We start from the raw sequence: 16,277 nt of genomic DNA on the forward strand, positions 1-16,277 counted from the left end.
TGCATAGCCAACCTCCTTCCATCGCTTCTTGGGTGATTTCTAAGATCTGTTGTCTGAGTCTAAGCAATGGATTAATATCCAAAGGTCTATAGTGTAGTTGGTTGGATAACTGGTTTAGAACTTCTTGATCGTATTTAGAAGTGTCCCATAACACAATACCTCCGCCTTTGTCGGCCGGTCTCACAGTTACTTCTGAAATAGAAGAAAGATTTTTTAATGCTGCCAACTCTAGTTTACTACAGTTGTTATTATAGTAAGCTTTTTTGTTCTGCAAATTATCCAGTTCATGCAACACCTGGTTTTCAAAAATTAAAATTTCTGGTGGAAGTAGCACACTATCTGGTAAGAATTTGGATTTGTTCTTTAATCCACTAATGTTTTTTTGTTCCATAGTTTCTCGTTCTAAAAAGTAGGCTTTAAGTCTAATTTTTCTGAGGAAACCTAATACCTCTGTCTTGGTATCTACAGGGTTTTGTAATTTAGATGGTACAAACGTGAGTCCCTTAGCCAAAATCGCCAGTTCCTCGCTCGTAGGGGTATATTTGGACAAATTATAGATGGGGATCAGCTCACTTCCTCCTTGATTTATCGTCTGTACGTCTTCCTCCGTGTACTGAAGGTGTCTGTCTCTTGGTTTGGATACTGTTCTGTTGGTTGGTATGTTCCCTGTTGAGGGTATTGTCCCCCTTGTTGGATGTATCCCCTCCATCTCCACCCCCCTCCCCATGGTCTGAACCTCCCTCTGCCTAAAAAAGGGGGTCTAGATCTAGGAAACTGGGGATGGGGATAGTATCCACTAGATGACCCTTGGTCTGAATCAGAGGAGGTGTCCGAAAAGGTAATGAACTTATTACGGGATCTTCCTCTGTATTGTAGGTTTAAAGAACTCGGATTGTTGTTAATGTAAAAATCTTCTTTTAAATAAGGGTAGATGTGGTATATAAAAGATGTTCTTGAGTCAGGATATATTTCATGTAGTTTTATTCATAGAGGGTTACAGGTTCAGTTCTTTAGATAATTAATAAGAGACCCCACCAGGAGTGACCGCCCTGTCACTCAGCCTGCCTCCAACTGTCTGTAGGCCAAGGCAAAACCCCCAACATTCTATGATGTCATCAGGTAAACATACTGTGACATCAAGTGAGTATCAAGGAATTACAAGGCTATGGAAAAGAGTCAAAGTCCATGTACAACATATCTCCTTTCTTTAGGGAAAAGAACAAAAAACGATATATACTAATAACTTTGTTAAATTTACAAATAAACTATGGCGCCAAACAAGAAGATACTAACATGTATGAAGCTATAAGAAAGGAAGAGAAGTGGAAGAACAAGGAAGACACAAACGTACACCACCACCCTCTTCCTAATAATAGTCGAAAACAAAAACATACAGGAAGTTATGAAAATTACACAAGAGAGAAAGAATACCAGACGTCTCCGGCACCTTAAGTATAGTGAGAAAGAATCTGCCAAAACACATGTGAACCAGCACAAAGAGTAACGGCAAGAGTCTAAACACTGAAATACAGAAAATTAGGAAGTTTAAGAAGAAATAGAAAATATGAATGAGGGGATACACTCACCCAACAATCACTCAACCCAGAAACAATCAGTGGAAAACATTTAGTCACACTTAATATCAGTAAAAAGGTATAAATTCATTCAATAATATTTAACACTAAATGCTAATAATGTAACACGTAAACGACCTGCAGGAATTACACGTGTATAAATCATATGAAAAGAATGTATTCATCGTGCATAAATATCATAAAGTATAACTAGGGATACATTTACCCTTCATAACTATCACGTCAAGGGGTACACTCACCCTTATCGTATTTCAAGAATAATAATGGGATATACCCAATTTTAAAACAAGTTACAAAAATACGTCTTTCAGAGATGCAACTATAATTTAACTGGTTTTACATTAAAACCTTAATACGTGAATTCCAATATCATCAAGGAATACTTTCACTCAAAATTAAAACAAGTTGCAGGGATACGCTCACCCAGGGTTGCAACTTGAATGTAACGGGGATTACAAGGACATCTAAACCCGTGAAAATGAATATATCATAACCATATATGTTGTCAATATAAATTCAGATGCACAATATACAGGAAAAGGTTTGCACTGAAGGATAACTAACCCAGGGATGTGACTAGAAAAGTATAATAACTTTAACAAATGACTAAATTGCATGTTAAAATATTGCTACGGCATCCACAATATATATAAACTTGAATGTAATAATTTCAACAATTGAATAAATTGCAAGTTAAAAGCATTTCTATAGGATCTGCAATATATGTAGAGAACTGAAATAAGTTTCAAGACATGTTTAGATCTCAATTCTGCCACACCTGAAAATTTGGGTAGAATGGTATTAAGAGAAATCATTTTATACTTTAGAAGATTAAAACATCAAATTAAAATAATAAATGTAGTCACCGTAGTCATTTGGAAAAATTAGTACTGTTTAAGTGTGTCACTCTTAGAAGCCATAGTATGAATTAAGTTCCACGAAGTGCAGAATGCTCCTTTAAAACGAAAATGACAGTAAATAAAAAGTTCCACTAACTTCCAGTAGATGGCACCGTGATATTAGTTTTTCATGTCGACATTCGGTTAAAGTTTCTTTTATTTCGCTTCTCATACATGAGGAAACGTTAAATATATGATGTATGTGATTTTAATTTCGTTGTGCCTCCGTAGTTCTGTTATTATGGAGAGAAATGCCCGGATTGACTTCTATGGAGAAGCTTATGTCGCGTTGTGACGCTCTGTATTTCTGTTACTATAGAGAGAAATGCCCGGATTGACTTCTATGGAGAGGCTTACGTCGCGTTGTGACGCTTCTCTCTGCGTGCTGACAGGTTGAAGGCTCTCATGCTTCTTCAGAATGCTGGTATGATGCTGGATGCGCGATGACATACAGGCTCCTTCGTAACACTGGAATGAGGCTGGACACGCTAGATGACGCTTTGGAGGCTGCCTCTCCGCTGTATCACACGGAGATTCTAAAACGTCATCATTTACAAAAGTAGCATGAAGGAGAGCAGGTCGACACAGAGGCTAACAAACGGTTGAAAAAAAAACGATAGGCAAAGGCAAATTTGAAATTCCATAGTTTCACATAGAAATATCTCACAGTAGAATACTTCGGATATAATTTCACATTTTTCTACGTTGACTTTGCAGAGTAAAATTTATGTGCGCGGCTTCAAACACATGTTTTCTATTAAAAGCGGAAAACATGCACTGTCAATTTCCCTCAAACTGAGCTGTTCACATTAGAGCGTTATTTATATTTAAGTAGCAATAAGATGCCTTTACACGCTTGGCTGTCTATTAACTTGGTGTTCAACTGCAGTAATTATTTTAAATTGAACTTCGAGTTGGGAAATGTCACTCGTTTTCAGTAATGCTCTGTTATTCAAATATTATTTCAAACAGCAGTCCATAAATATGCCTTTCCTCTCAGCATTTTAACTATGACACCTTAGGGAACAGGCTGTCCGGATATTAACGGACACTGGTGGGGTCTGGCAAGGTGTTTCTGTTGTTATAATGAATAATATGATTGTCTATGAGAGGTTTAAATTGGAAATAGAACAGAGGCTTACTTGATGGTTGTGAGGATGTTTTCTTTTGTAGTTGAGGTTCCTTTTCTTTATGAATAATTGATTTCTGTATCCTGTAGGTTCCTTATTTATTTCTTATTTATCTTTGAGTTCGTTGTAGATATATTTTAGTTTTCTTTTGCACGCTGTAGGTTCTTTAATCTTCTTTTGTACGTAGTAGGTTCTTTGAAGATGTCCAAAAGTCGCCAAAATGTGGTATATAAAAGATGTTCTTGAGTCAGGATATATTTCATGTAGTTTTATTCATAGATGGTTACAGGTTCAGTTCTTTAGATAATTAATAAAAGACCCCACCAGGAGTGACCGCCCTGTCACTCAGCCTGCCTCCAACTGTCTGTAGGCCAAGGCAAAACCCCCAACATTCTATGATGTCATCAGGTAAACATACTGTGACATCAAGTGAGTATCAGGGAATTAAAAGGCTATGGAAAAGAGTCAAAGTCCATGTACAACAGTAGATGTGAATAAGTCAGCAGTTTTATCGTCCTATCTATATACAAACTAATAGAGGTGCTACTTGTAGATAATTCTACTAGCCTCTCTGACACACGTGATTGTCTGGTAAATTACTCTGTGTGACAGATATCACCCAGTGATACATTAGCTATCCCCTACGTATGACTGGTCAGCTTAGCGCTTATTCTACTCTCTGAGATTGAAATTTAATAAGAGGATAAGGCGAGACTGTGGTTCGATTTACGCTAGCGTGATGCTGTTATTAAAGGTTAGACTGGGAGAAGATTGATAGTAGTATGAATGTGAATTGGTATGATTGAGTGAGTGCGATTGGTAACTCTTGTGTATATATCAGGGTTATGTCTTGTATTATGTAACTTTCTAAATTAAGATTTTTGATATGATGCAATGCACTTTTTATAAATTAATTTTGTATTATCAACTATGTCACTGATATATATGGAAGAAATGATCTAAAATCCAAAAAAAAGGAAAAAATATATTTTTGATATATGACATAAAAAATAAAAACAAATAAAACTATAAAATGAAAATTATGGATTGTGTTGTACCTATATGGATTAGAAGGCTAATGAAATAATTTGATGAGACTGATCACATGATAAAGTAAATAGTGACCACGGGGGAATCTTTCATATGTTGTGTTGTTACTTTCCTCTCTCTTCCCTGGTCCTGAAAATATCATTAGAGGGGGTCCCGTAACTTATGCTCAGGGAGCTTGGAAAGCCTCCAGTTTTTACCCGCTGAGACCGCCCGTTAGGGGTCGTGGAGGACGGAGTAATTTTTGGTGCGAAGGAGCAGGTAAGGTCAGGCCTTACTTCTATCCCTGTAAAGTTGGGCGGCAGACTTGCCGGATTTTACCACAATTGGTTTCAGGTAACAAGGGATCCTTGGGTTTTGGAGGCGGTGCAGAGTTATTGCATCGAAGTCATAGAGGAACACGTTCAGAGTTGGGTGCCTGATGTAGTACAGTTCGGGGTGGAACAAGTAAATCTTGTAGACAAAGAAGTGCTGGAGCTAAGAGAGAAAGGAGCGATTGTGACAGTATGTCAAGAACAAGGGGGGGGGGGGTTTGTGAGCAATATTTTCTTAGTAGAGAAAAAGGACAAAGGGATGAGACCGGTAATACATTTGAGAAATCTCAATGATTGGATGGTGTACCATCATTTCAGGATGGACATCCTGCAAACAGATTTGTTGACTCGTATCTTACAGTTCCAGTTTGGGGACCACATTAGAAGTTTCTCATGTTCAGGTGGGGCGGAAAGACTTGGAACTTTGTGTGCCTACCTTTTGGTCTTTCGTCGCCCCCATGGTGTTTTATGAAGATATGGGGACCAGTAGTGTAATTCCTGAGATTAAGAGGAGTGAGATTGATAATCTACCTAGATGACATTTAGATCATGGATTAGAACAGTTTACGTGTATTAGAGTATTCAGGGATGATGATCAGTTTGCTAGAATCTTTGGGTTATGTGGTCAACAGGCAAACATCTTGTTTAGAACCAAAGCAAGAGACTTAGTTTTGGGGTTTTCCAGTAAACACTGTAGATGGTATTTTAAAACTTCCAAAAGAGAACTTGAAAAGGATTAGGAAGGAATTGAAGAGGGCATTATTACAAAGTCCGATTTCCTTGAGAATGTTAGCTCGCCTGGTTGGTTTTTTGTCTTTAACAATACAGGCTATTTTTCCTGGTCCTTTGAATCATCTGGCTTTACAGAGGTTGAAGGTAATGCATCTAAGACATGGTTTGAGGTACTCACAGAAGGTTGTTCTTATGGAAAAGGGCAAAGGAGGAACTGAGATGGTGGTTGAGGAACATGGAAGCTTGGAATGGGAGAGCAATTTTTGAAGAGAACCCGGAGTTAATAATAAAATCGGATGCAAGCTCAGAGGGGAAGAAGTTGCATATACATTTCTTAGAGCTGCTGTCCAGATTTTTTGCGATGAAATGTTTTATGCAGAACAAGGTGAAGTGTTCAGTGCTGTTATGCATGGACAATGTGTTGGCGCTCTAATATGTGAACACACTTGGGGGACCGAAGTCAAAAGATTTGTCAGATAAGGTGAAGGTGGTTTAGGAGTACTGTCTAGATAGAGAGTATGTGTGCAAGCGGAACATATTCCAGGGATGAGCAATGCGGTAGCAGATTGGTTTTTCGCCGGAAAGATCAAGATTGTTTATTTGCCCAAAAGTTCAAGGACTCAAGCGATTAGATGTTGGACAGGACAGTGTTTTTGCATTGGTAAAGGATTTGGGGTCTGTTTGGGATGGATCAGTTTGCCAGCAGACTGAATGCTCAGGTGGGCAGGTTTTTCAATTGGCAACCGGATCCGAGTCAGTCGGGATAGACGCTTTTCTGCAGATTTGGACGTGTCTTAGTTCTGATGTGTTCCCACCATTTTCAATGATTACACGGGTGACCATGATGGTACTCAGGTGAAAGGAAACAACAGTGGTGATTTCACCACTTTGGAGAGCCCAAGTGTGGTATCCAGTTCTGTTGGAAATGTGTGTGGATTCTCCCATTCTGTTGCTGTGGTTTCCAAGAGGTGTACGATTTAGTGATTTCAGAGCAAATTAGGCTGATGGCTAGGAGAGTCTCAGGAGTGTTTGGGAGGTTCCAGGCCTTTAATGAGCGGCTTTAGAATTCATTAAAGAATCCTGGGCTCCAAGAACAAGGAAGATGTATAGATTGGCTTGGCAAAAAATGGGTTTGATGGTATGGAGAGGGAGTTTGATCCCGTTCCTGTGTCCAGGGTGGAAGTGGTGAATAATCTGCCAGAAATGGGTTATTGGTAGGACAGGATGTGGTGGTACGTAGACTTATGCGTAGCATTAGAATTGCAAAAACCCCTGTGTTTAGGTATAATTCGGTTTGGGATGTTTCAATGGTGTTGGAGTTTTTTAAGATGCGAGCAAAACGACTTATTGTCCTTGAGAGATTTGTCGCTTAAATAGACAATTTTGTTGTGTTTGGTGTCATTTAGGAGGGTGTCAGGTGTAAAATCTCTTGATGTATCCAGCAAGATTTTTTCACCTATGGGTGTGTGTTTCTATTTAACAAAAAGAACGAAAACGAAGAGAAATTGTTTGTTGTAAGATGTGTGAAAGAGTATGAGAGGAGGTAAGATCATATGGGGTGACTTAGCTGCTTATTTCCTTTAAGAGACCGTATTTAAGAGACCGTATAAGACAGTGTTGTCTTCCACGCTTGCAAGATGGGTGTGAGAAGTGATGTGCAGAGCAGATGTGGATGTGAGTATGTTTGGAGCTCACTCAGTGGGAGGAGTGGCTGCTATTAAGGCATTCGTGATGGGTGGATCAGTGCAAGACATTCTGTGTTGTGCGAACAGGTCGAATGATGCAACTTTTAGAAGATTTCTTTTTAAACCAGTTGAGAATATGGCAATTTGTTTGTTGGAAATGCTTTAAATTTGCATATTGTTATCAGGATTTTATTGATTGAGCGCAGAGATACTCCTTCGGGAGTCGATTCTAGCGCTATACAAACCCACAAATAAATAAATAAATTAACGACACAGAGGCTAATATTCTCTCGCCCATTTACCCTACCCTGGTTAATTGTGTTTTTTTCTTAAATCGTAGTACAAAGACAAGCTTAATGGCAGCCGTGGTGTGCGGTTACAGGCGCATAAAGGACCGATCTGCATGGAATGTTGCATTGCATTTTCTGTGGAGAAGATGAAAGTTTGACATCAAGGATTATTTATAATACTATTTTGGAGTTATACAGTCTGTTATAGTCGCTAAAAAGAAGGCTGAGTGTTGGGGGTTCGTAGGTTTTATAAAATCAGAATTCTACATTCTTTAAGGGAGCTGCTGTAGTTAGTGGCAATAATGAATGTTGCAAAATAATAGCCTCTGTGTCTTTAAAAAAAATCCATGTTTTTCTGCCCACCAGGCTGTGGAAAATCTACAGTGCAACTGTGTAATTTGTGAGTGATGTAGAGTGCTCTGACTCCCTACACTGGCACGAGTGGCGCTATTAAACGACTTAAATGCATCTGAGAGAAAGTGGTTATGGAGACTTGAGGGGCACTGTTAAAGGGGGGGTGGGTTAGTGAGGAAATCCGTGGTGGAGGTGGTCACTGGTGGGGGTAAGGGGCAACAAACTGTGTTGCACCGGGCGCTACCAGCTCTGAAGCCAGTCCTGCTTTATTTAAGTGTTCTAAAGTGCTTGAAAACTGAAAGATGCCCCTTTTTATTCCGAGTCAAATCACAGCCGACATCGTTTGAGACAGGGCAATGGATGTAGGCATGTTTCCTAGCCTCAAACAGATCAATTTACATTGCATGCATAAAGGGTGTATTCTACCGATATCTAGGAATGTTCTGCTTCTGTGCTGCTTATGGGTGAACCAATGTTGGTTCTTCAAAAATGGCGATACCTCACAGGAGCCACCAGTGGGTACACAGACGGAGTATTTACAATGTTCTTAGTTTTGCATCATCAATACTTTCCATGTATCTTTGTGTGACTGGAGCTGGAGTAAATATAAAGGCCTTTTGGATGCTCCAGTTATCCCTCTAAACTCGGTTTGTGGAACGCATTTCTAAGGGACGCAAGAGGTGCTCTTTCTGAGCAAGAAGAGATCTGATAGAATCACAACCTAACACCATCTATTATTTGCAGCCTTTCTAGTCACATAAGGGCTGTGAGGCTTCTACATTTGACACCACCCAGTCCCCTATTAGACTCATCGCAGTAGTGGCCCGAACGCGCGGAAGGATCTGGGGTGAAACCGGGAGTAGGTATTTCAGTATTGAAACAAGTGGTGGGAGGAGGGGGAGGGTGTGCCGAATCTTATGTCTGGTTTAGTACACCTCTAGATTACCTCAAACTATGAAAATGCTTTTTTCAACATTTCACACAATTTCACATGTTTTTATATGGTGATTGCGAAAAATAACAATTTAGTAACAATTGCTTTCTTAATCATTTTTCAGCATTGACACATTAAAATATGAAAATGAAGACAAAGCAGAACCAGAGATCATCCCTGAAGATACCAGACTGGTCACACTTGGGTATGTTTTATGAAGTTACCCAGATATGACATCGCCAAAGTTATGGTTTTTTTTCTCGATCTGCATTTGTTAGATTTTTAGAAGTGTTTTTTTAATGTTAAACACCTAAAGAAACCAACATTGGCATAGGTATTCAGTCTCACTTTGCCAGTGCTCGCAGGTTGCTAGTATTTTTTTTGCAAGTGCAGCACAAGCATTGGCAAATCCAATAGCGGCAAGCATTAGTCAGCCTATCAGGTGCGTCATTCTGTAAAGCTGGGTTTTAACTGCGCCCTTAGTGTTGCTCAACAATCCCTCTGTAAGTAATTTTTTTCAGTACACAAGGTGGACTCCCATGCTTTTTTAGTGATAATTCAGAAAAATACATAACTGACCATCCAACATTAGCTATCTGTGGAGTACCACCTTGAAGAGTCTACGCAACATACCTGCTGCATGTAAAAGAGTGAAGTGTGTCTGTTCTTTATGGATGATTACGTCCACCCCAGCAGCGACATGACCGTTAGATACAGTGGAAGCACTAGCAACGATAGATGTCAGCATAAAGCATGATCCTTGATTCCAGCAATGAAAGCACCACACACTGGCTGTTGCTTAGCCAAATAAAGCCTGGAATTGGAACTAGAGTCCCCTGCTTGGTCACTGAATCAAATGGTCCTATCGCCAGCTCACACAATCACGTACCCGCAAAGCCTGCCTGCAACTTTGAATAGTAAATGCTAATGGTCTTCATTACAGATTGGGTGCAATGGGGCCATTACCAAGAGTAAGCTATTTGCCACTTGTGGTAAATACCTCCTTTCTTGTTTTGAACTTCAAATGTGACATAACATGCAGAAACTCTATTGAACACACTGAACTCCTGATGTTTTGCCTTACTTTTTGAGCCTTTCCTCCCAATATATGTAATCAGGTTTGACATGCCGGAATCTCTCATGCGAAAACGTCAATGGTGTGATAATCAGCAGACCGCTCCTAATACCGAATCCGTGTGCATAAATAACTCTGTTTGCTGAGCGACTGAAGTTTAGCCCTTGACTTGTAAGGAGGATCCATTGTCTGCACCTCGTTTTCTTCGAACTCCTTTTAAAATCCATTCAGTTTTAACTGATGCTTTGATCAAGCTCTAATCTGAAAACGACACAGGGTCGTGACTCCGAACCAGTAAGGCTGAGTCCAAATTATCTAAACAACAACACAACTGCCAGTACTGGATATATTTTAGCTGATTTTTAGAATAGCCCCTATGGACAAGACATAAGGGTCCGGATTTTTATTTCATCACTAGTTTATTCATTTATTTTAGCACTAGTAGAACAAATTATTTTCATAAGCAAATGATTTACATGTGTATATACAAACAATTTGAAAAAAAACATTATAATGACAACGTATTTATACAAAACACGTTTCGAAATCCCCAATGCGGATTTCTCCTCAGGACCAACAATCTTATTATTAGACCAAAACCAATCTTCCTAGTGGATGGCATGCAGCCAAACAGCCACTCTGTAGAGGCTCATGTATTATTTAATCAGTGTTTTAAGTTGTTGTATATGCCACAACAGATTTTTTGTAAGGCGCCCGTTTGCCGCTAGCGTACTGCTGGAGTTCAGCAACGCCGTCTTTGCTCGTCTCAATCACTTGATCGGAAGCCGCGGATTTCGAAACGCATCGACCTGTTCTATTGGGTCCTTGTGTCAAAATTTAAATCAGTATATAAATATTGTTTATTAAATAGGATCAATACTGATGTATAGGTGCTTAGTACATTGATTACTAATTGTATTCATTGCTCATAAATTTATATGAAGCTATATTGTTTGACACCAGGCCCTTAGTATTTTTTGCTTTGTGGTATGAATGTAGATGGATGAATGTGCTTGGCCAAAGTGAAAGTGTGGATGTGTTGTAAATATTGTATAAAGTGTTTTGTATAAATACGTTGTCATTATAATGTTTTTTTTCAAATCGTTTGTATATACACATGTAAATCATTTGCTTATGAAAATAATTTGTTCTACTAGTGCTAAAATAAATGAATAAACTAGTGATGAAAATAAAAATCCGGACCCTTATGTCTTGTCCATAGGGGCTATTCTAAAAATCAGCTAAAATATATCCAGTACTGGCAGTTGTGTTGTTGTTGTTTTGATCAAGCTCTAAAGCTTTTAACACATGATGTTTGCCACTGACTAATTCCAAATATCCTTGATGACGATCAAGCTAACTGTAAAGTTGTCTTTAAATTAATGGTGAATGAAGTCAGAACTCTGCCCGTGAAGTTGGGCCGAGTTGGACATCTTCACCCTTCGCAAAGGTAGATAAAGTTTCTTGACTTCTCCTGGGTTGAGGTTTATGCCATGTAATCCTCCAATTGTGATATTTTCCCGATTCAGAAGGCAGTCGGCGAGCGGTGGCAGTCACCCATGTCCCGGTACAGCACCTCAGCAAGAATGTTTACACCATCACAAACGCCTGCTAAAATTGCTCCTTTCCCCCCAAAATATAAAATGTACAAGCTTTGCATTTTACGAAGCTTTCAAACTTTACAAAAAAATATTCAAAAACTGTGAGGCAGTCGACTTTGCAACTTTGAACATCCCCTCTGTAAATCTAATCATGTTATGAACAAAGGTATTGGTCCACTATGTGTATGTGTACTATTTTTAGAAATATTTCCACCTGTTCTTTAGAGTAGGAAGTCCCCCCCAAAAAAGGACCAAAAAGTATTGTGTGCCTTAAACTCTGAACATAGTGTATAATTTCCCCGATCAAATAGCAGGGAAAAAATCAAAATCCACCATTAGTGCCTCTCTTTAATGTTTGATGATTACTAGGCCTGGCCATACCTCCTTAAACATTAACCTCTGGCAACTGGCCTGATAGTCATAAGTCTCAAAAAGCATTAAAAATTACAACCTGGCTGTTGTCTTGTTTCCTTGTTTGACATGAGGTGTGAGAGGCCTGATGTCTTTACCTGTTGCAGGTATTCTGTTACTGCTGTTTGTTGTTTTTGTGTGTCTGCTTGGTTATTGGAGACTTGAACTGGTTATTGCGGGGCGAACGTGTAAACTAGACATGTTGGAGATTGAGTGACTGGGAATGGTTGTCCCGTACTTTATACATGCAAATTAATGTCCGTTCTTTATTTTGTTGTTGGTAAGAAATCAGGATGTGTAGTACCCTGTGTGTCTGCAATCCCTGTATGTCGTAGGTGGTGTCTAGCCTGCGTAGAGTGAATTATGTCATGAAATGGTGTTAGGGAGACAGGGACAGTTGGAGGGAGAATGTATCCCTGACAGGACTTACGTGCAGTTGCTGTACCCTAGGGGCCTAACATGGAATACAGAACTTGCATACTACTGAGTGGCTCCCTATTCTTGTATAAAGACCCGACTCTCCAATTTCAATACAAAGGAAGTCACTGAGCAGGAGAGATTCCTGCTCCCAAAGGAGGAATTTAAATCGAGTTCCCCATTAAGACAGTGTCTTGCCAAATTGAGCTGAATTCCTTTTGTCGCCAGTGTGCGTCTGCTATACATAAAGCAGGTGAGTTAAGATGCTTTTAAAGTCAACATATATTTTCTTGATATTGCAGCCCATGAAAGTCAGCATTTCAGAATAGCAGAATGTTTTGAAGCTACCTGGAATGGACAGTGACTTGTGTCTAGTGCAATAATCACCTTCTCAGTGTCCCTGCCTCTATGCACTATAGTCAGCATTGAAACGTGCAATCCCCTTCGGTTTAAACCGACTTCTCGCAGATGGTACATGCACTGACATGTCCAAACAAGCATGACAGTATAACCTGATTCATTACTGTCTGATTAGTTAACTGCCTAGGATTTCCTCTTACTTTCAATCTTTTTGACACCTTGTCCCTTCACCTTGATTTTATTGAATTAATTATACTTTTGCAAAGTGTGAACGAATTCCCTGAGGCGTTTTGGCACTAAGGAAAACATAAAGAACACAATTAGGATTTAGTGAAGAGCCAAGTTCTTCATAGCTTGCAGAAACTCCAAACAGAGGGCAGATTTTATTTCTAAGGGAAGCTGATTCTAGTTTTGAGTGGTGCAAACCATTAAACTTCTACCTCCCCAGTAGGATAGTTTGTTGGGTGGCACCACCAGATTCCTGGCTGTACTGGACCTAAGAATCCTATTGGGAACGTACCTTCTTAGTTTTTCTCTTAAAAAGGCTGGACCTCGACCCTGAAGCTCTTTATAGGTGATACACACAGCTTTAAAGAGAATCCTTCTGGGAATGTTCCCCTTCCACTACCCACTGGGCTTTGGCCACTCCCGGTGATAGCTCCACTGATTCCCGCTAAGGTAGTACGCAATCTAGGAGTCCACTTTGATAGTAATTTGAGTCTAGAGTCTCAAGTAAACAAGATAGTTGGTGGCTGCTTCGCTCTGATGAGAGTGCTCCAAAGGATCCTCCCACTGCTCCCTAAACAGACCAGATCGTTGGTAGTAGGAAGTATCGTTCTGAGCCGACTGGATTACTTCAACGCATTGTTGCTGGAGTCTCCTAAATGTCCGACAGGGAGACTCCAGAGAATCCAGTCGATGGTGGCCCAGCTAGCCCTAATGAGACCACGTCATTCATCGGCTTCTCAGGCTCTCGCTGATCTCCACTCGGTTATGCAGAGGGTACAGTTCAAGTCGCTATGCATAGTTTTTAAGGCTCTGCATGGCCTTGGGCCCAAGCCATTACAGAGTAGATTTGAATGGTATGTCCCCTTGCGTAACCTTCGTTCCTCCTCAGCTAAACTGGTGAGAGTATCCAGGTTTAGATGAGTCAGATCAGGAGGAAGGGCCTTCTGCATTGCAGCAGCTTCGACTTGGAACAACCTCCCAGCCGAACTTAGACAGATGGAAAACCTGTTGCTTTTTAGAAAGAAGCTAAATACTTGGCTCTTTCCTAGGGTTTAAGTCTGTGTCCAAGCGCCAGGATACGCTCTATAAATGCTGGCTACAATTACAATCCTTCGATGCACAGGTAGCCGGTGTAGCCTCACTAAGGCCTGTGAGGCTGACTGGAACCTCTGGATTTTCATCAGCATCCTCGCAGCTGGATTCTGTAGAACTTGAAGTTTTATCTAGAGAGCTTTAGGTGTATTGACATATAGTCCATTGCAGTAGTACAACCTGGACATTATACAAGACACAGAACCACTGTTTTAAGCAAGTTTGGGGTAAGAAACTGTGCTATTTTCTTGACCGTATGTACCATAAAGAAGGATGTAGAAATTGCCTTGTTTACTTGTTCTTTATAGATAAGCTTGTCATCTATCAGGATTCACAAATTTTTCTCCGAAACCGAAAGGGAACCCAATGTGTCCAGCCACCAAGAGGGATTCCAAAAGGAAGTTTTGTTCCCAAATAATATGACCTCCGTGTTTGCAGAATTCAACCAAAAGCAATTCACATCCAACCATGTGCCTACCTCCCCATGCAATTACCGAATGTCTTGTTTGTGTCAGCACCATTCCTAGAAAGGGAAACCACAATTTGTGTGTCATCCGCGTCTGACCCAATCGATAGACCAAACGCCAGGGCCGCCAGCTGTGTTAACTAAATGTTGAAGAGAGTTTAACGCACCGAGGAGCCCTGGGGAACCCCGCACGGTAAGGAGAATGGTTTAGATGTAAAATCGCCTGAATGGTTTAGATGTATACTCACCCAAGGATACAGTTTGGATTTGTCGAGCCAGAAAGGAATTAAGAAGGCCAAAACTGCCCCTTCTATACCCATTTCTTCCAACCGATCCATCAGAAGGTCATGCTTGACTGTGTCAAAGGCCGCAGTCAGATCGAGAAGGAAGAGGGCAGCATTGCCCTCACCATAAACTGTGGCACTGACCATCTCTGTAGCTACAATAAGAGCAGAGTCCGTAGAGTGCCTCTTGCAAAACCCATATTGGAAATCCTCCAGCAGCTGAATATTATCCGTAAAAGCCAATAATTGAAGATTAATTTCTTTCTCCAACAGTTTAGCTGGAAAGGGCAACCTGGAGATCGGTCTATTGCTATTTGGATCAAGAGTATTCATATTCGCTTTCTTTAGCAGCTGAAAGATTGCTGTGGATTTCCAATCTTTTGGGAAGACAGCGGTCCCAAATACAGCATTAACAAGCATTTACAATGCAATGGTCTCGGCATCATTAAAGGTAGAGCTATTGGCATTGCTCATGACATTTCTTTTTTTTTCTTTAAATCATAAATAAATGGCATTGTCATTTACATTACAAATACACCGCACTCTGCACTCAACAGCACACACCACTCTGCACTCAACAGCACACACCACTCTGCACTCAACAGCACACACCACTCTGCACTCCCTACTCTGCACTCCCTACTCTGCACTCCCTACTCACTACTCTGCACTCCCTACTCACTACTCTGCACTCCCTACTCACTACTCTGCACTCCCTACTCACTACTCTGCACTCACTACTCTGCACTCACTACTCTGCACTCACTACTCTGCACTCACTACTCTGCACTCACTACTCTGCACTCACTACTCTGCACACTCACTACTCTGCACACTCACTACTCTGCACACTCACTACTCTGCACACTCACTACTCTGCACACTCACTCTGCACACTCACTCTGCACTCTGGACTCACACTCTGCACTCACTACTCTGCACACACTACTCACTACTCTGCACTCACTACTCACTACTCTGCACTCACTACTATGCACTCACTACTCACTACTATGCACTCACTACTCACGACTCTGCACTCACTACTCACTACTCTGCACTCACTACTCACTACTCTGCACTCACGACTCTGCACTCACTACTCACGACTCTGCACTCACGACTCTGCACTCACGACTCTGCACTCACTACTCTGCACTCACTACTCTGCACTCACTACTCTGCACTCACTACTCTGCACTCACTACTCTGCACTCACTACACACTACTCTGCACTCACTACTCTGCACTCACTACTCTGCACTCACCACTCACTACTCTGCACTCACTACTATGCACTCACTACTATGCACTCACTACTCACTACTCTGCACTCACTACTCTGCACACACTACTCACTACT

The 16,277-nt window shown here is 40.7% G+C and overlaps 1 protein-coding gene across 1 annotated transcript in view; it reads left to right on the top strand.

Annotated features, from left to right (window-relative positions):
- Positions 1–16,277, top strand: part of SNAPC3 (small nuclear RNA activating complex polypeptide 3) — a 243,388-nt gene that overhangs the window by 112,847 nt on the left and 114,264 nt on the right. Inside the window, exon 2 of the mRNA XM_078675911.1 lies at positions 9,105–9,185. Coding sequence (XP_078532037.1) covers positions 9,105–9,185 — 81 coding nt within the window. The remainder of the gene's footprint in view (positions 1–9,104; positions 9,186–16,277) is intronic.

Source organism: Lissotriton helveticus, chromosome 2_1, assembly GCF_964261635.1.
Source record: "Lissotriton helveticus chromosome 2_1, aLisHel1.1, whole genome shotgun sequence".
Taxonomy (NCBI): Eukaryota; Metazoa; Chordata; class Amphibia; order Caudata; family Salamandridae; genus Lissotriton; species Lissotriton helveticus.